The sequence below is a fragment of the Phragmites australis genome, chromosome 12 (assembly GCF_958298935.1).
Source record: "Phragmites australis chromosome 12, lpPhrAust1.1, whole genome shotgun sequence".
NCBI classification, from domain to species: Eukaryota; Viridiplantae; Streptophyta; class Magnoliopsida; order Poales; family Poaceae; genus Phragmites; species Phragmites australis.
Window position 1 is genome coordinate 23,897,039 of NC_084932.1, and position 19,383 is coordinate 23,916,421.

General features: G+C 43.9%; 1 protein-coding gene across 4 annotated transcripts; it reads right to left on the minus strand.

Moving 5' to 3' along the window:
• Positions 1 to 6,549: 6,549 nt before the first annotated feature.
• Positions 6,550 to 11,313, minus strand: LOC133887178 (uncharacterized). Of its 4 annotated transcripts, none has more exons than XM_062327122.1 (13): positions 11,121 to 11,313; positions 9,910 to 10,002; positions 9,704 to 9,820; positions 9,395 to 9,619; positions 9,222 to 9,304; positions 9,011 to 9,111; positions 8,495 to 8,618; positions 8,257 to 8,411; positions 8,045 to 8,181; positions 7,791 to 7,961; positions 7,473 to 7,697; positions 7,146 to 7,379; positions 6,550 to 7,024 (listed from the first exon to the last, which is right to left on the minus strand). In XM_062327122.1, exons 1-13 carry the CDS (start codon positions 11,277 to 11,279, stop codon positions 6,926 to 6,928), a joined length of 1,923 nt encoding a protein of 640 aa, XP_062183106.1. In that variant the 5' UTR covers positions 11,280 to 11,313; the 3' UTR covers positions 6,550 to 6,925. The 4 variants fall into 4 exon arrangements, with proteins under 4 accessions (XP_062183106.1, XP_062183107.1, XP_062183108.1 ...); XM_062327123.1 differs by having other exon boundaries at positions 7,473 to 7,572; positions 7,756 to 7,961; XM_062327124.1 differs by lacking the exon at positions 9,910 to 10,002.
• Between the last annotated feature and the right edge of the window lie 8,070 nt (positions 11,314 to 19,383).

Below are 19,383 nucleotides of genomic sequence, written 5' to 3' on the forward strand. Positions count from 1 at the left end.
CGGGGGTCACCGTAGACCTCCCCGAGCACTTTCTTCCCGGCACTTAGACTTCGCAGATCATTGGGGAACTTGGGTACTCGGGGATCACTGACTGTGGCCCCGAGCGCCCTCTCCCGGAACTTAATCTTTTTTACCTTGCGGAGGAGACTCCTTGGGATGGCGCCACGTGGCGGATTGCTAGCCTGGCCTCGGGATTCGGGGACCCCCGGTTCCTAATTCACCGACAATCACTAATAAAAAACCTCATCAGTGCCAGTTGAAAAATAATTTTACTATCGGTTTTTCAACCGTCACTCTTTATTCGGCATTGATAGTAGGATACTATCAGTGTCGGTTGCCCACCCACACTATTACTATTTCAATAGAATAAAAAAAATAGTAGACGGGAGCGGCATCCGAGTCAGCTTGATTCCAGCTTAGAATTGAGCCGACTCCCACCGCCGCTCCCCTTCCACCTCACTGCCCTCCTCCACGCCTCCCCGTACCCCCTTCTCTACTGGCATCAATATACACCGAGCTCCACATACACAAATCAAAACCACAAAATCAAAACAAAATTGAAGGTAGAGGCGACTGATACATGCATTGACGAAGAAAGTACATACACACATACACCCAGTTTTGCTTGCTACGAAACACGATCCAAAATTGCTCGAAGAAAGTACATACACACATACACCTAGAGCGTGTTCCTGTACTTCCCTTCAGCATCGAATCCGGTGACGCCCGATAGGGAGGCCGACAGGCAGATGAGTGTGCGCACGCGGGCACCAAGCTGCATTGCCACTACCGCTTCTCGCCTTTGGGCAAACTGGCGTGAATATGGGTGCCGGGTGACATCATCGCCATCGTGTTTCTCCACTCCGTGGCCTCCGCTCCTCCAGTGCTAGCGCCACCTCGCGATTGATGTCTCGAGCACGCCGCCGCCGTGTCCCAACCCAGCGGTCGACCTGTTGGTCGTTGACGCCGCTGGCCGCGGATGCCGAGCCGCATGTAGGGCGCGTTCGGTGTGGGCGGCAACGTGGAAGGTAGAGGCGGAGGGGGTGGTTGGAGTGAGGCGGAGGAGGAGAATGGCACCGGCATGGGAGGGCAACGACGACTGAGACGACGTGAGCCAGATCTGTGTGGCGTATGTGAAGCGAAGAGATAAGGGAGGGAGAGAGAGCCAGATCTAGGTGGCTTGTGTGAAGCGAAGAGATAAGCAAGTGAGAGAGCTAGATGAGAGAGAGAGAGCCGGACGAGAGAGAGATCAAGTCAAGATCTAGGTCTAGATAGTATCAGTGCCGGTTGTAGATGAAATCGGCACTGGTAGTGCTTTTCAGTACCGGTTCTTAATGCCTCAACCATTGTTCGTGCACGTGACTTTAACAATCGGCACTGATACATCTTTAATCGCGGTTTTTGCACAACCGATACTGATAGAATGCTACTTATAGTCTGTTACGTAGTAGTGGGTTATGTTAGACGGCCAACACTGATGACTAATTGGAGGCGCTCCTTCCGGTTAAAAAAAAGTGTCAACACTGACACTACCTTCGAAATTAGTTTTGATTATCAATTATTTATAGGATAAAATACTTTTACAGTATACTTACAACATATTCTTAAAATATAACTGACAGTGAATACTGGTTATTAACATTATTCTTTTGAAGTGTTTTTTCAGACAAAATCTAACCACGAACAGTCTAAGTATTAAAAAAAAGTTTACTCTTGCACGTTCTATACCGGTGCACTACAAATTTTCCGAATAGAGAGTATCACAGCTAAAATCGAGAGTTAATTCGAGCCTTTGCCTCTTTGCATACATGGCACTATGGCAACGAAAGGTGGACACACATACTCACATGGACACACATACTCACACGAGTGTCACCCTCTGACCCTCTTGGAAACCGTGCATATTGCTCTCTTGAGCTCTGCAACTCCTGCTGCGTCATACACAGAGAATCTATTTAAATCCACCCAATCTATACGTAGACAATCTTCGATCCTTTAAACAACTCTATCCTCTGCTTTTCAAATCACTCTGATTCCAACCCAAATTGGGCCACACAAGGAGCTTGTTCCTCTTCAAGGTGGCAAAGCCTTGCCAAGTTTCTAGGACATACTCATCACAATGCCATTGCATGATCTCATCCTCATACGCTAAGACTTGTTTGGTAGAGTTTCACTGATCTAATTTTTTTTTAAAGTAATTCTATAGTTGAAAATATTTTTTAATTAATTTTTTAAGATAAACTCTATAAAGAAGTGATTATATGGGGAATGAATTAGGAAAAACTTATTTTTAGCTCTTAGCATCTCGTTTATTTTATAAAATCATTTTCATATAATCACTTTGAAAACAGCAGGTGGTTGATGTTTCTGGATAGACTTTCAAATTATATTTTCCTTGACGACTCCACTAAACAAAGCAATGCTGTATACATGTGGTTGGAATATGCCTTGTTGCTCATTCGATTTCTGATTACTCCCGGCACTTTGCCTGGCCACACACTGCATGCCCTGGACCAGTCCTACCACGACAGGCCAAATTAGCAGCCGCACAGTTGAGAGAGATCAGAGAGAGGGGGATGGGTAATGACAGCAAAATTAGGCCAGTCAATTACGAGCAGCTAGTAGCATGCAGGTGTGGTCAATTAATTTACACAGCATGCATGCATGGATCGGGATCGACCAACGCAGCAGTCAATTGATACCGCAAGCATCCCTGTCGTTCGCAGACTATTCCTGCCGCCCATGCACCCATCCACATCGATCGATCCATTGCTGTCAGCCGATGGATTCTGACTGTTACCGTTAGTCTGTTGCGTTCTATCATTCCAACTTCCATTCTCGTCTACGTTCCAAGGCATGTGCTTGGACTCGCCGTTTCAAAGCTTGCATCTCTCTTATATACAGGATAGTACTATTCTACATTTAGGATCTAACCTACTCAATAGAACTCTTTCACCTAACCCGACAGAACCCTACCTGATCAAACCCACGACATGTCCCTGCCCTCACCCTGACCCCTGCCATGTGCCCACCACGTGTCGTCCCCGCCGCATCCACCCACACGTCATCCTCAGGCCTAGCCACTGTGCCCTGCCCCATCCCCAGCCATCGCCGCCCTATTGTCACGCCTCGTCCCGACCCCCTTGCCACCCTCGGTCGCCTTAGTCCTGGCCGCCGCGCCCTGCCACTAGCCACCGTCGCCCCAACTGTCGCGTCCAGCCCTTGGCTTGGCCTCCTTGCCTCGCCCCTTGCCACCACCACCCCGACTGCCGCGCCCTGCCCCTGACCATCGTGACCTCAGTCCTTCTCCATCCGCATTAGCTACTGACAAAAACTACTAACACTAATGAACAAACTACTGACAAATATTATAAAAAAACTACTAACAACTACTAACAGTCTAACACTATTGACATGCTACTGAATAGTTTACTATGAGTTAGAACTACTAACACTACTAAATAACGATGACTATTCACGCTACTGAATAATTTTTTAACAATTTGAAACTACTGACATACTGAAAAATTACTTAACACTACTTAGTGAAAACTACCGAACAAAACTATTAACATACTGAAGCATTAGAATAAAAAAAAATCATAAAAAATTTATTGAACGATAACAGCTACTTAAAAAAAAACTAATGAATATTACTATTGAGCAAGAACTACTGAAGAAATGTTGAAAAACTACTAAAAACTACTGAGCACCACGATACAGGACAAGCGACACGTGAGGTCGCACCACGTGGCACCCTGACGCGCCACATGGTGCCAGGGCGTGCGCACTAGACGGGTAGTGCGCTGCTGGCGAAGGCATATGCGTGCGGGGTCACGTGAGCTGGGCGCAACCGCGTGGCGTGAGAGCACGCCGCAATCCAGGAGATCCACCGCCTCCCCTGATTCCATCAAGCCCCTCCTTCGTCGGTAGACGATGCCGCACCATCATGGTCCACGAGCCATCGGTTTCCGGACCTCCACCGCCTCCTAGGACGCCGCTCGCAACCTCCTTCATCGGTAGTTGGAGCTCCACCACTTCCTAGCTGCAATAGACGGTCGTGAGGTGGAATAGGAAGCCCGACCGTGCTCCTATGAAATCGACTGTGCATCTTAGCCACGCCATGAATGCCGGTGATCAAAATGATAATTTAAGCGGAGGAATTGGATGCGGTGGTGGAGGCAAACCCATTTTTGGAGCACGACCGTCAAAATTTGGACGAAGACCGGCCTACCAGTGGTGGAGTACAACGGTTAGTGGAGAAGCATGGCAGGAAGAAGATGGCATGGCACATCAATTTCTAAAATCTGACTACTGAAGAACCTACAAACATTGCTATGAGATGAAACTACTGAACCAAGAAAGAAGAGTAGGGAAACCTTAGAATTACTCACATATTATTCCTATGACTTGGATGTTGAAATTTGATATGAGTTGGAACTACATAATTGAAATGTATTAATACCATCCAACTCATAGCAAAATTACTGAAGAATCTAAGTCATAATAAATTCTCACACTTAGTACAATCTTGAACACTACTGAGTAAATACAGAGTTGCTATTGGACTACTAAATTACTGGACGTGTGGCGCAGAGGCTCAGAAGCAAGCGGCTGCGGGGCGCGGGGACACGTGGTGCACGGGCGCAGAACTATGTGGGCTCGTGGGCATGGGGACACTCGACTGGCATATGGCCACGTGGCACAGTGTGTGCTGCGTGTGGTTGGCGCGCGACGAGGCGGGTAGTCACAGGCTGAGCGGCCATGTGGCGTGTGCGGCTAGGAGGCGTGCGCGGCTGAGTGGTGTGGCTAAGCTAATATAAAACAAATCATTTGCACAAAGACCGTCTGTGTCTGGCGGCCGCAGCGGGTCGCTGGTTTACTTGTGACTTGCAACGGTTCAGCATGGATATATCGTTGAAAATTCTTGGTTGAAGGATTGGCTTAAATTGACCATTGTTCTGCAGTGCTTTGTGGGAGTAAAACATACTTTTTTCACAGAAATAGGAGGTTTAAGTTGCATTTTCTAAACCACGTCGACCAGATGTATTTGTGAGGAGGGCTTGGCCTAATTAACGAGTTGGATTTAACTCCTAGGCAGCCACAAACGGAGACGAATGAAGACCCAATAGGCTACAACTCCCATCTGAATGGGCCAATGCTTCAGCCCAACAACAAGGAATCAAAGACTTCCACCAACCTTGTTCTCGGAGTGAACACTGTATTCCCTCCTCTTCTCGAAAGCGATTACAACGACGAAATCCTGTTAGTTGAGAAGGGTTTTAAAATCACTAAATTATGTTCATGGTGAACTTGCATGCTATTACCTAGCTCAAGAAACATGAAGTCACCGGATGATATTAAACTAAGAAATGGTGATAGTCCATTTGGTCATAAATAGTGTCCGTTCATGTAAAAAACAATAAAAACAAATAAAAAGTGTCATTTTAGACGTCAATACAATCTCATATACACTATTTTTACTAGGGATTACTATTAAAAATGTACATTAATATAGGAAAGTCATAACATTTTGAAACTTTTTTCACTACAGACAAATCTAGCTATATACTCCCTCCGGTCAAAAATACATAACGTTGTTGACTTTTTACGGTCTTCGATGTGCAACTATGACCACTATTTTCTATTAGAATATAGTTACATATTTAATAAAAGTATGATATTATGACTTGACTTTTCAAGATAAATCTATACATATAATTTTTATATTTTCAAATTAAATAATTTTGAAAGTTATTGATGATCAAAGTTTAAAAAATTTAACTGAATCTTGGTTATAACATCAAATATTTATGACCGGAGGGAGTAGTACCCTTTTAGAGTTCAGTTGAAACATAAAAAACCTGGAGATGGTCTTTGACTGATGTTTCTCTAAAAATATTTTGCCTATAGCATACTATATTCTTTTCCTTTTCAAACTCACAGGTAATATTAATGGAAAAGGTGGATTGACGTTGATAGTAGTTTGTGTTTCAGTGATGCGCTTTTTAGAGGGTACAGGCCACAGGTTTTTACCGTGTATTGAACATTAGTTTACCAGCTGAAATAAGCAAATAGCATTCGCTTTTGTCTCATCCCAATTCCCAGGGCCTCTTCAAGCATCAAGATAGGCCCTGAAACTCACGGGATCAAATTTCGGGAAATCGGTGATTAACTGACAGATAAATTGTATAGAAAATGCTGGTACAAACACAGGTTGCGGCGACTAGCGATGGACAAATGTTCACCTTCTTGGGAATTACTGGGGGTTCTTTGACGCTTTTTCTTTGGTAACTTGCTGGTTTTCTGAGACACTACCAGCATAGCATGATCGCAAAATTACTTTTGGCCAGTACAATCAGTTGCTGCTAACTCAACTGAAACCATTTCTCAGCTGCGGATCTTTCTTTGCACTACTAGTACAGGTAAATGCAGAGGTCTATCCGTGGCTATGCAACGCCAAGTTCAGTTTTTCTCTTTTGATTCAGAAATATATAAAAAGAGAATAGTCCAAGATTAAGTTTAGATTATTGTAACGATAATCCGAGCTTTATGGGTTCCCAGGGGGAAAATTCGAGTAATATAGGATTCACGATCACCAGCTGGTTCATGACTCTGTTAAGAACCGTACCTTGTTCTTTTGTCAACAACAAAACGCAGAACATAAAAGTTTAAAATGATAGCATCAGGGCAAACGAGCAACTGGACCTGAGGAAATGCTAGCCCAGCCAAAATAATCTGGTTGGCCCAAGTTCAGGCCTCCCTCACTCCACCCGAATTGAAAGATTTTTTTTTCAGGCAATTTTGGGACCTTTTTCTGTTATCAGTACATCTCCTTGGGGCAAGCAAAAAAATCCCATAAATCACCTGGAACTTCAGCATCTATGAAGGACCTTGCGCTAACATCATCTCAGCAGCAGGCTGCTTACTGGTGTGTTGTCGTTTGACCCCCAAGATCGTCGATGGGTGGACGCTGTTTGTTGTGATCGGTGACAGACTGGTATGCCATCGCCAGCGCCAGGGCCTGCGAGCAAACATGCAACATAGCAACCAGGAGTCATCGTCAAGTTTCATGGTCTGAACTCTGAAGGTACCAGTGCCCTGCCATTAGGAAAGAACAAGATGTTCTGGGAGAGGAAGCTTACGATGTGGTCGTGGTCTGGGGGAGTGTAGATGCCTGTAGTCACGGTGGTTCTTCTCTTTGTGCCGTCTTTTGGTGGGTTCTCGATGCCCTTGAAGCCCGTTGGCACCACGACCACGGGCATCCCCACAAGGTTCCCGAGACATACGAGCTCCCAGTCGGTCACATTGCCGATGAACGCATCGACTGTGAAGCTATCTTTAACCTCCTTGATCAGCTTGCCCCGTGCCCGCTGTGCCTGTTCATCAGATATCCAGGATACAAGTAATGAAATTCAGTTTCAATGAACAAGCATAGCCAAATGTGCAGTTTAGTTTGATTTTAAAAGCACCTGTATATAGTCAACTGCTGGGATTAATCGTGCTCGACGAAGCTCCACCGGCCATTGGTCTTGCGCCTCATAGTCATCGTCATGTCCATCCCGCTGCCAGCTGTCAAAATGTGCAAGCATATCGACATCCATCGTTATGTTCAGGATAGATTGAACTGATTCGACAGTGTAATTCAACTTGAAAGGGACAAGCTTGACACCCTTAGTGGAAAGAACATGGACAACCTGGTATGATCAAAACAACAAGAATATAAAGCAGATCAGGATGGAGCAATACACAAACCACAGATTGATGAGCAGATCAAAACTCTTTACTACCTCCATTTCAGCGTCCTCAAGATATCCAACAGTGAGTTGAGTGATGTCCACATGAAATGGATCGTCTAAAGCAACCTCACGGGATGATGGATCACCGGTATCCTTGCCACGAATTGTATCCAGTACAATAGCACAATCTACTGCACTTCTGCAGAAAGGGCCAAGTTTATCCTGCCATTTTAGACTCAGATACTCATCATTCGTAAGATTGGCACGAATCTGACAGTGTCAACGAAGAGTTTGCATGTAAATACCAAACTCTCAGAAATGCTCATAACGTCAGTTCGTGCAACTGTTCCAAATGTTGGGCGTAATGCAGTTACTCCACATCTAGCAGCAGGATATGTTATGGATCCTGCAGTTTCTGAACCAATTGCAAATGGAACCATTCCTAGTGCAGTGTACAAAATAGCATTCAGTATATACTTTATAAATTTATAGGTTCACATAAACATAATAAACTAACCTGCAGAAGTGCTGGCCGCTGGACCTGCTGATGAACCGGTAGAAAATTCCTCAATGTTCCAGGGGTTTCGTGTCCTTCCCCCAAACCATATATCATCATAGGCGAGCGAGCCTGTGACAAGCTTTGCTACAAGTACTGCTCCAGCGGACTTCAATCTGAAGGACGATGGCACATATGAAAGATAAGTAAACGAACAAACCTTTGGCACATGATGCATAAACTGGAAAAACGAACAAACCTTTTGTATACATAGGCTTCAGTATCAAGGACTTGATTCTTAAACGTCCTTGAACCCCAAGTGGTCTTGTAGTGTGGTACCGCAATTATATCTTTTAGGCCATATGGAATGCCATGCAAAGGACCTGGTATCAAGATTTATTAGACTTTTGAGCATAACATTGACTAGTCAAAACTTAAAGTTTCAGTACCCTAATATTCATACAAATGGCATAATTACTTAATTAGCCCTTGGAGGGGGGGGGGGGGGGGGGGCGCAAAAAGGGCACTTGTTAATATTTTTCTCCACAGATTCTCAGACAGTCAGGCTAACAGTCATATGAGTATAAACATCGAATTGTGGATTCTGCAATAAAATATACTCGGATAACACCCAAATGAGCATCAGTTGTAATGAGAAGCCACATATACTAGACAATATTCCCAATGAAGCAAAGAGAAATGGGTAGACTAAAGATACAGCTACTAGTGGAGATACTAGAAATCTTTCAGAATCTCAGGCTGGTTAGTTATATACCAAGATATTTTCCCTGTGCCAGCAAGTCATCTGCCTCTTTTGCTTGTTTGTATGCTAAATCTTCAGTAAAAGTAACAACAGCTTCGAGAACAGGATTGTACCTAATAAACATATCAAGCAGTTACATGATTAAAATACAATATTTTCAGACAATGTTGTATTCACATAAGTCGGTATGAAGCACGTAAGAAAGACAGAAACGTAGTCTAACCTCTTTAGTCTTTTCAAAAATATATCTGTAAGTTCACGCGATGTTATTTTCTTTGTCCTAATAAGCTCCCCGAGCTCAATTACCTGGCATGAATATTACTTATTTTATTCAAGAAGGAATAGATTTTTACAACCGATGTGTGACAAAATGGTTAAGAAAAGTAGAAAACTGACCGACATAAAGGCAATATCTTCATCATCACGTGGATAATGTACTTTAGAGGCACGAGGGTAGTCGAAACCTCTTCTCTCAGTTACCATGCTTTCACCACTCCATTGTGATTTGAAGACTAGAACAGAAGGGTCATGCAATCCACCATTCCTCAGAGCAACCAATTTCCTATTTTCTCTGAATGCAGGTACATTAAATTCTTTTGCACCATCTTCCATCTCACGTAGCTACAAGCACCAAAACAGGATACATAAAACAACAAATTAACACATTACGCCATGTAAAGACTGTAAGTAGTATCCCAGTTGTACTTTTGAATCATTGAAGAAGTTAGCATCGAAGTACTTCATGGATTCCTTTAAGGCAATCACATCGCTAACTGGTTTCTTCTTTGAAACATCTTGTGCAGAAACAACTCCCTTCGTGTCCTGAAAATGAACACATAGACTAGTAGGCCCAAAGATACAAAAATGGGTACAATAAAAATAATAAATTTAAGAGTAAAAAAGGGTCTTGCCTTCCAAATCTTATGGTATTTGGAAACAAGAGTATATAAATAACTCTTCCCACTGTTTGGTAAGGGTAACCATGTACATTTTGATGGCCATGCCTGTGTTCCACAATGAATAAAAAATAACATTATAAGAGTTTTTCTGGGAGGAAATCATACAGGAACTACTTATGATTTAAGACTTTAGGGTCTGACACTTGACATTCAGAAAAAATAATCTTAAATAGAAGCGCAAGCAAATTCTAACTAATATAACGAAATTATTGCTGTGAATCCATTATTATTTCAAAATAAATCCAAACTGTTGGATTTGATCATTTTATCAACATATCTCTTAGTTATGGCCTATGTATGCACTTTCAAGTTCTAGCAACGTACCCCTCGAACACCTGCAGTGAGAAACTATACAGAAAGCACTTCATCATCCTAAGATTTGGCACCTGACATTCATAAATAGGAATCTTAACTAATGTGGCTGAAGCGAAAGCAACACTTAGCTAGCACTACCAAGTATCAATTGCATATCATGATTATTTTTATGTCAACTTAAACCATTCTATTTGCTCAAAATTTCATAAAATAAATTCAAACTTTCCACCAATAGGTATATGCAGTTCCAAATTTCTTTAGCACTATGCTATGTGACCCACGAATACCTGAGGTCAGCTTCTTCTTCTTTCTAAAAAAATCCCATCTAGCAAGAAATTTGAGCACAGATCCTGACTAGGTCCAACGACATATCTTGTACACATTGTCGCAGTCCACGGCCCCGCTAATTTTGACCATCAAATTGTCAGTTTCTGGGAACCGTGAACTGCACACAAGCACACAGCAACAAACGCAGACATTCAGATGCCAAAACGCTGAAGCTGACACACTTCCCTTCCAACCTCATCCATGATCCATGACAAATCAACAAATCACTGTGCACATTGCACCGACGCCTACTCATTACAGAAGGAAAGACCACAGCGATCAACAAAATCGTCGGCGCTAATCAAAGGCACATGTCTGCTGGGATGAACATTAGCATTGGTTCCTAAGCAGGCACTCCATTAATTTGACCCCGTCTGTGCAAGTCAACGCCCTAAAAGGTTCAGAGCAACTCGTCCACAGCAATCTCGCCGGAAAGCCCGTGTCTTTCTTGGTTGGGGACGCAATTAAGATGATCAGGGACGATTCAGTCAATCTTATGGGAGGAAAGGGTAAGCTCGTACCATAGTGGTGACGGTTCTGATGCCTCCTCCTCCTCCACCACCGCTGCTCCCTGTTCGTGGTGCCGCTGCGGCGGGTGTCAGGACGGTGAGGCAGAGGAGCGAGAGGAGGAGTGGTAAGGGCAGAGGTGGCGGCAGCCGGGCCTGGCGTGGCAGCCGCATGCCCGGCACCTGGAGGGGCGGGCGGACGGACAGATCGTCTGACTTCTCTCACTCCACCTCGAGTTAATCGCGAACGGATGTAATAGATTTATTGCTACAGTACAGTAAAATTACTACTATAGTACTCTCATGTCTATCACATTGACTACAGTACCAACGTGAGGATATCGTTGCTTTTATGGCAATAGAGCTTTGTTTTTTTTTAAATTTGGGGGAATTTCTTAATTAAGGAATGGATAGGGAAAATTTTGATCTTTATGAATTTATATAGGGATAGAGAGGGAAGACGCTCTATCCTTACTCTTCGCTCCCCGTTATATACCGATGTCATATATATATGTATTTTTATATATAAATATATAAACCTTATATTACGCAGCGAAAATAATAAATTACTTCCATATTTTTTATAGAACGAACATATTATTAATATACAGAAATAATTAACCATCATTTAATCTTACATTCTATTGAAGACTCGATCTCTGCAAAATTCTTCACGAGAACGAGAGTGAAAGAAAACTTCTTCTCAATAGCTAATGGGGATAGAGATAGGAAAACATTCCTCATGAGGATCGATCCCATTGCTATCCTATGGTGGAGGGCTGGGGATTGCATTTTGCTAGAGCTAGGACTTAGGTCGTGTTATTTCTGAGCCGCTCACATCACAACGTATTGGTATAACCCAAAACACAACACGACACAAAATATTTTGGGCTGGACTGGCACAACATGAAAACGAGGGTCATGCCATGCCTAGGATCTTGGCACGGTGGGTGTGCCGGTACGACACGATGGCTTAAGTCGCGCATATGCCGTCACGGTATGAAAAAGTTACGACACAATCTGCATGATCATTTTCTCATGTTTATCTTCTAATCACTCTGATATAAAGTGTGACATACTAAAACTCTGTTTGTTTGATGAGAAATGATAAGAGATAAATATGTAAGCATAAGAGACATAAGTGTGAGATGGTAAGGGATAAATATATAAGCATTGTCAGGTGACATGGAGTATGAGAAATGTATGAGTACGAGAGATACAAGTTTGAGATAGTAAGAGATAAATATATAAGCATTATCAGGTGATATGGAGCAAGACCGTGCATGTGCTGGCATGGTACGACAATGGCATAGCGTGTCAAGAGCCGTGTTTGCACCTTCCTGGAGTTAACTCGAACCGACACGATACGATAGACCAATCATACCTAATGAGCATAACACAATATGATACACGGCACGACGGAATCGAGTCGTACCAACATGACACATCTAAGTGCCAGCTCCACAGTATGCTATGCCGCTGCCGCTGCCTCTTGGTTGAGGAGAATTTTTGGCCTCACTGCTCAGAGCCCTCCACTCGGTCTGTCGTTGCTGAGAACATACGGCGACATGGAGTGTGTTCATGTTCTTTTCTTCTGCTCATGACACTAGTGTTTTACTTTTTTTCCCCCTTCAGTCTTCCTAAATTTTAGTGCGTGGGACGGCAAGTGGCAAAACAGCAAAGTAACAGAGCGTGGGTGGTGGATATGCTAGTGCTAGGACAAGGAACCCTAAAATAAAGAAGTTAGCGCGACTGAGGATGGTGATCACGAATCTAGACAAAGATGCCACCCAAGATAGCGAGAGACAATAAACAAGCCAGCGTTAGTATAAAGGTTGAAAAAGACTCATCACGTTGGATTAAAATCTGATGGCTGTACACGTTTCCTAAAATAGATGCTTATTTCAGATATCTGAAAAATAGCGTCACCTTTTTTTCTTTATTTAGAAAAGGCACTACTAGTATTTTACTTGCGCTGGCGCGGCTTGGGCCTTGACCTTGACGCCATGTTTCGGGCTGGGCTTCTTCAGAGGGATACAGCATGGACCAGCCCACTGCAACGATGGCCGCCCATTTGTGTGGAAAGGCATGGGCCGGGCTGTGCCAGCAATACGGCCCCGCCCGGCCCGTCTAGATAATCTCAGAACTCTAGAAGTCATCCTCTGCAGTGCGGCGTGAGCGCCGGATTGGATTGGCCATGATGCTAACGCATGCTGCTGCCAACAGCAATGAAAGGCAGCTCCCCTTCCTCAGCAAACGATTAATGGCGACGATTCGATAGCATTGCATTCTCTTCTCCCTAGTCCCGATCAGCTCACCGGGGCTGGGAGCGGGCGTGCGCCATGGACGGCCGGCTTCGTGTTCAGCTCGGCTCAGGGCGCGGTGGACTCGCCGACGATCGCGGCGACGCGCGCTTCATCAGGGACGAGATGGATTCCATGAACGGCCTCCTCCTCCACCTCGCCGGCGTCCACAGCCACAGAATAGTGTCAAAGAAGCTAACGCAGCATATACCCAAATCATCATGTTTTTAAACACAATCTGCAGAGTCAAGCCGATACACTCTTCGATGCCAGGGTGAGCTTCAGTACTTATTTACCTAAACAAGATATTGAATGGCAGTTTGCTTTTGCGCACCATTGAATTTCCTCGCTCGGATGAAGAAGTATTTTTTCGATAAAGAAAATTTTGTTAACTCTCTCATCATCATAACAGTGGAGAAGTATATCGACTGCCCGTGGAGGCTTTCTCCAAATCCCACATGAGATTAGATTGTACACCTAACATTCAACAGAATCGAGTCTACTCTGTAAAAAAAAAAACTTATTTTTAAGAACATGCAGCATGAAGTTTAGTTCCTCTGGTTACATAATCATCCTGGTATCTGTAATTTTTTTTTCTTCCCGCTTATTTTGTGAACCGAGAGTGAAACAAACAGGATGCCCCATAGATTATTCATGATTATATATCATTTTAGTAGATAATTTTCTTGGAAAAGTTTAACATCAGAATGCTCCTTAACTCAATAAAGTTAAAATCTGAAAAATATGCCGTTCTCTCCAAACTTGTCGGTGTAATAGTTAAGGGGTGCCTCACCGAACGGGCTCCACGCTGTCAAACATCAGTCGACAGTTGAAATCGTCAAGACCACGGTTTCATCCCATGACCAAGACAGGACTCAGTCAACCAACCCTCTGGTCGAAGAAGAAGGCCATGTGACCAGCATGTACTCACATAACCAGTAAAATCGTATTAAATATCGTCCACTCAAATTTTTTTCTTCCCCCAGTACCTCCTTTCGACGAGCATAATCATGGACATGTGTAAAGTTGGAGTGACCAAATGCTATGGGATGGCCACACATGCGAGCGTGACAGCACTCAGCGGACGTGGCATGGCATGTAGGGCGACCAGGGCAGGTTGGGCGTGCATGCTCTCCGTAATAATGACTTAGGAGTAGTTTGCTTTGTTAGGTGTAGGTCTACTATAAAGTTTGGCACGATCTGTTTGTATGTACTCTTTTTCTCTTATTATATAATGGGGGAGGACCCAACTTATAAAGAGAGACATTCTGCAACAAGTTTATCCAATCCATAAGAAAAATACACAAGACGTAGGATTATTATCCATGAAAGGTCTGGACCTGGATAAATCTCTGCGTTCTTATGTGCATCTAATCCCATGACAAAGAAACGTCGATCAACACGCACGTCATCTAGTACACTTTGGATTCATTGTCAGGGATCATTCCATGACAACTGGCGTGTCAGTCAGTGCACATTTTTTTTGCATTTCTTTAGGTATTGAGACTATAATTAGGCTACCCATGTCCGGATCTGTGATGGCTGCAGAATCCCATTTCGAGGACCCCGACCATCGCAAGGTTTTTATCATGGAGTACAACCTAGATGAGCCCAGTGTGCTCTAAGCATGGGACACAAAGACGAAGGATTCAGAGGCCGAACGTGAAGTCTTGAAAGTACAATGATGTCGCCTAGAGAGGGGTGAATAGACGTTTTTACAAAAATTCATCCCCTTATACCGTTGGCCTAAACTTACAGTGGGATATAAATTAACGGTTTTTTCATAAGTGAAAAATCTAAATATGCTAGGCACAATAAGTGCACAATCACCCTAAATAAATGTGAAAGTTACAATCCTAGGGTGACAAGAATTACTCAATTCTAGCAAAAGATATGCAAGAAAGCACTAATTGAAAAAGACCGAAAACACTGTTCACCTGGATATTCTGAGTCAACCTGAAGTCTCCGGGTTGTACAGTTCCGGAACCTCCAGGTAAATCCGGATTCTCCGGGATCTGTACAGAACTGAGCTCGAAAATGAATTTAAGGTATGCCTAAAGAGTTCTAGCTCAAACCAAGTGATGTCGTGTGTTCCAAGTGAAGATTTCGAGTAGATCCACGAAGAACCTATAATCAAATACACACGAACAATAGATCGAGCAAAATGCACAAATATTAAGAAAGAACTCAAATAAAGGGAATAAGAGAGGAGACACAAGATTTGTTTCCCGAAGTTCGGATTAACCACCGTGAATCCTACGTCTCCGTTGAGGAAGCTCCAATGAGCCAGGTCTCTTTCAACCACTTTCCTCTCCAAGCTCGGTCACACTTGAGCTTGACTTCCACTCTTGATTTCTTCCCTTGCGGAGGCGAAATCGAAGCCTTCACAAACTTTCCCACGACTTACCACATGCACGGGAGCTCACTGGCGACACCTAGCCGGCTAGGAGCTCAAAGCTCCAAGAGTATCAAACGCAATCGAACTTCTTACCGATGAACTCAAGTGCTCAAGATTGGATTTAGCTCACTTGCACTCAATCTTCCAATATCACAACCCAACTCACTTTTCTTCTCAAATCTCTCAGTAAAATGGAGTAGGAAAGAGTTCTTTTGGCTCTAAAATGTGTTTCTTTCGTGCCCTTGCAGCATCCCCAAAGGATGGAGGTGAGGGGGTATCAATAGCCCACCTATAAAACTAGCTGTTACAACACTTTTTTTTACTGACCCGGAGTATCCAGATCAACTAAAAAGGCCCAACCGAGACCTCTCCCCGAAACCTCACCCGTAGACTCTGGACAACCCGAATAATCTGGGTTAACCCGAAATATCCGGATCCAGCACAGCTGACCTTCGAAAAACGGCGATAACTTTTAATCCTAGAGTCCGATTTCGAGGATTTTGGACTCTATGGAAAGCTTATTAAGAGACCTACACATCCCAACTAAATTCATGACCTCAAAAACATTGGATTAAATTAGGAACACTCCGAAACCCAATTCAGACACTTCCACACTTTTCACACCGGGATTTCTAAAAGAAACTCTCACTTGGGTTTGGTTAGAAACTCTTGAGCGCTGAGACACGGCAATTAGCTTTACATTGCATCTCTCTTAATAGTGCGGCATACCTATACTCAATCTCAAAGATAAAACTCGTTTGAACCACTTTGAGCCTTTGAATAACTTTCAAGTACCGCTTGTTTCATTCAAACCTTGAGGGTTGCTAACTTTCATATATTCTTCACTCTATCTTATCTTGATTCTTTATATGATCAGTGCGAATCACTCATAGCTTCCCATGGGCTCATACGGTCCATTGGCACAAAACCTTCACTCGCTCTTCACCACCATCTTAGTCCTTCGGCGCCAAACCATTTGCTTGCCCTTCACCATCGGATGGTCCATCGCAGCCTTATCTTGATTGCCCTTCACCGTCTTACCATAGAAAACCACTTTGTATTCGACATCTTCAAGGAATTAACTTTATCAAATATGGAGTCCATTCTTGTTCTTCACTCTTGGCATATATGATTTCACTTCAACTCATGACTTTTTATGGATCCTAACCCCATCTCACTTTCAAGTACAAAACATATAGGTTAGTCCATAAAATCTAATTGACAACTTTGTACCTTAAGTTACTTGATCTCCACACATAACTTATTAGCCTTCATGCATATTGTCAATCTTCATATAGAACCTAACCCCACTCATTCTCAAGCACATAGCACATGTGTTAGTCCATAAAGCTCTATTGACAATATCATACTTTTAGTTATTTGATCTCCACAAGTAACTTAGTCTTCAAGTTTATTGCCAATCTTTTTGAGTTTTTCTCTCCTTATCAGCATCACTAAGAGCTCATTGACAAAGATGCATTTCTTTTGTTCTAATGGCATTTCTCAGGAAATCCATGATTCATCACTTATGTATCTCCTGAGCATCACTTAGAGCTCATTCATCTTGATGCATTTTCAATCTCTCCATTCACCTAGAGCTCATGCATATCGCTCAATGCATTACCTATGGAACAACCTACTAACAAACTAAATACCATTGTTAGTCCATAGGTATTATCATTAATTACCAAAACTACATATAAAGGCTAGATGCACTTTCAAGTCTGCATGGCAGACCATATGATGGGGGGGGGGGGGGTGGCAACAGAGATGCTTGTGTCTCAGGAACCGGAGGTGAACCCCAGGCCATTGGCCAAGAGGGAAACTAGCCCGATGCTAGGCATGGAGGTGGTCCTATACCGCCCCAGCGACTACAATGCCACCTGGAGGAGCACCCGCCGGGGGCTAAGCCCTTGGCGGTGGCATCTTCAAGGCCTTCACGCTATGCCGTGGACTCACACTGTACGTGGAACATGAGTGCAGGGGCTCCCCCTCATGATATTTCACCGCTCCACTGTTAGCGGCTCGACTACGAGGTCATGACCCCTGTGCAGAACCTGCAGGCTGCGCGAGTGGTTCTTAGCCACCCTTTGATGGCAGTACCGGAGAGTTCACCAGTAGCGCCATGGTTGCGTGACCTCACCCTCTTGGTAGAGGCCTCTCGGTGCTAGACCGTGGCAACATCCGCCCCATCCACCACAAGTAGTGGTTGAGGTCGCAGTCAATAGGGTTCGCATTGGATCCCACGACAGGAAAGAATCCATGCTCCCTCAGTAACACGGAGTACATGGAGACCCCTACCGTGTTGGGGCAGTCGAACTAGTGATCTGCACAACTCTCTTCACCACCGCAACATCTGCGACGTAATCGGAAGCAAAAGGGCAACCCTACAATAGGAGGATCGTACCCGACAAGAGCAAAAACAAGGCAAGCAGCCCTATCATTCGCCTTCCCCTAGTAGGGAGACGTTGCAACTTTTCAAAATCTCAAAAGGTACCTCTCTTCTCCTCCTATAATAATCGCTCCTTGAGCTGACGAGGAGCTCTCGCTCAATGTTGTAGCTACCCGCAGGTCACAAGCTCGATCCTGGTCGTTGAGACTAAAGGTCTTCAGTGACCAGTCTACTATGTTAGCAAAGTTCTACATGACGCGAAGGCTCGGTACCCGTAGGCACAAAAGCTGTTGTACGTTATGCTGATGACCTCTCATAAGCTCATGCACTACTTTCAGGCCCATAAAATTAAGATAGTCTCCTCACTCCCGATTAGGGAGATCCTCCACAACAGGGATGCAGTAGAAAAAATAGCAAAGTGGGCAGTGGAGCTCAGGGAGTTCGATATTTAGTTCGTACCCCAGATAGCTATCACGTTCCAGGCACTGGTCAATTTTGTGGCCAAGTGGTCGTCCTTAGAATCTGAGTAGGAGCTATAGCCAGAGGCAAAAGAGCACTGGACCATGCACTTCGACGAGTCGTTCACGCTAAAGGGAGCGGGAGCTAGAGTGGTATTGACCTCACTGACCAGCGACACCCTTAGGTACATAGTTCAATTGTGTTTTCCTGTCACTAACAATACTGTAGAATATTAGGGCCTCTTGTCCGGAATGAGAACAGCCTCTGCACAGGAGAAAACGCCTGCTAGCGATAGGGGAGTCACTACTCATCTTAAACCAAGTGGAAAAGGATTTTTAGTGCTTGGATTAGACAATGGTGGCATACTTCGCTGAAGTAAGAAAGCTAGAACGATGTTTTATCGGTTTTGAGGTTAAGTATTTCCTACGTAGGGACAATTTCCTCACCGATGAGCTATCCCGTTTGGCTTCTTCTCGTGCACTTGTCCTAGCCTGAGTCTTTGAAGAAAGACTTACACGACCATCCACCATAGTCTCGGGCCAAGGTGAAGCGGATGCTCCGCTCGGAAACAGAGGCAATGCCTTCTTTAGTGCAGTTCTCGGGTGACCATAATGTGACCGTCCAGCTTGATTTGGGTACAACCATATATGGATTAGATCTTAGCATACCTTTAGAATTGAGCGATCTCTGATAGATAGTTTTGTTGTATTTTTTTGGTGTTTATCG

What these genes read in the sequence shown, in the direction of transcription:
- LOC133887178 (XM_062327122.1), bottom strand. Translation starts at nt 11,279, where the DNA reads ATGCGGCTGCCACGCCAGGCCCGGCTGCCGCCACCTCTGCCCTTACCA. An exon ending in ACTTCTTCAATGATTCAAAA is followed by an intron (nt 9,620 to 9,703) that starts GTACAACTGGGA and finishes TGGTGCTTGTAG; the next exon opens with CTACGTGAGATGGAAGATGG. An exon ending in AAGATATTGCCTTTATGTCG is followed by an intron (nt 9,305 to 9,394) that starts GTCAGTTTTCTA and finishes TATTCATGCCAG; the next exon opens with GTAATTGAGCTCGGGGAGCT.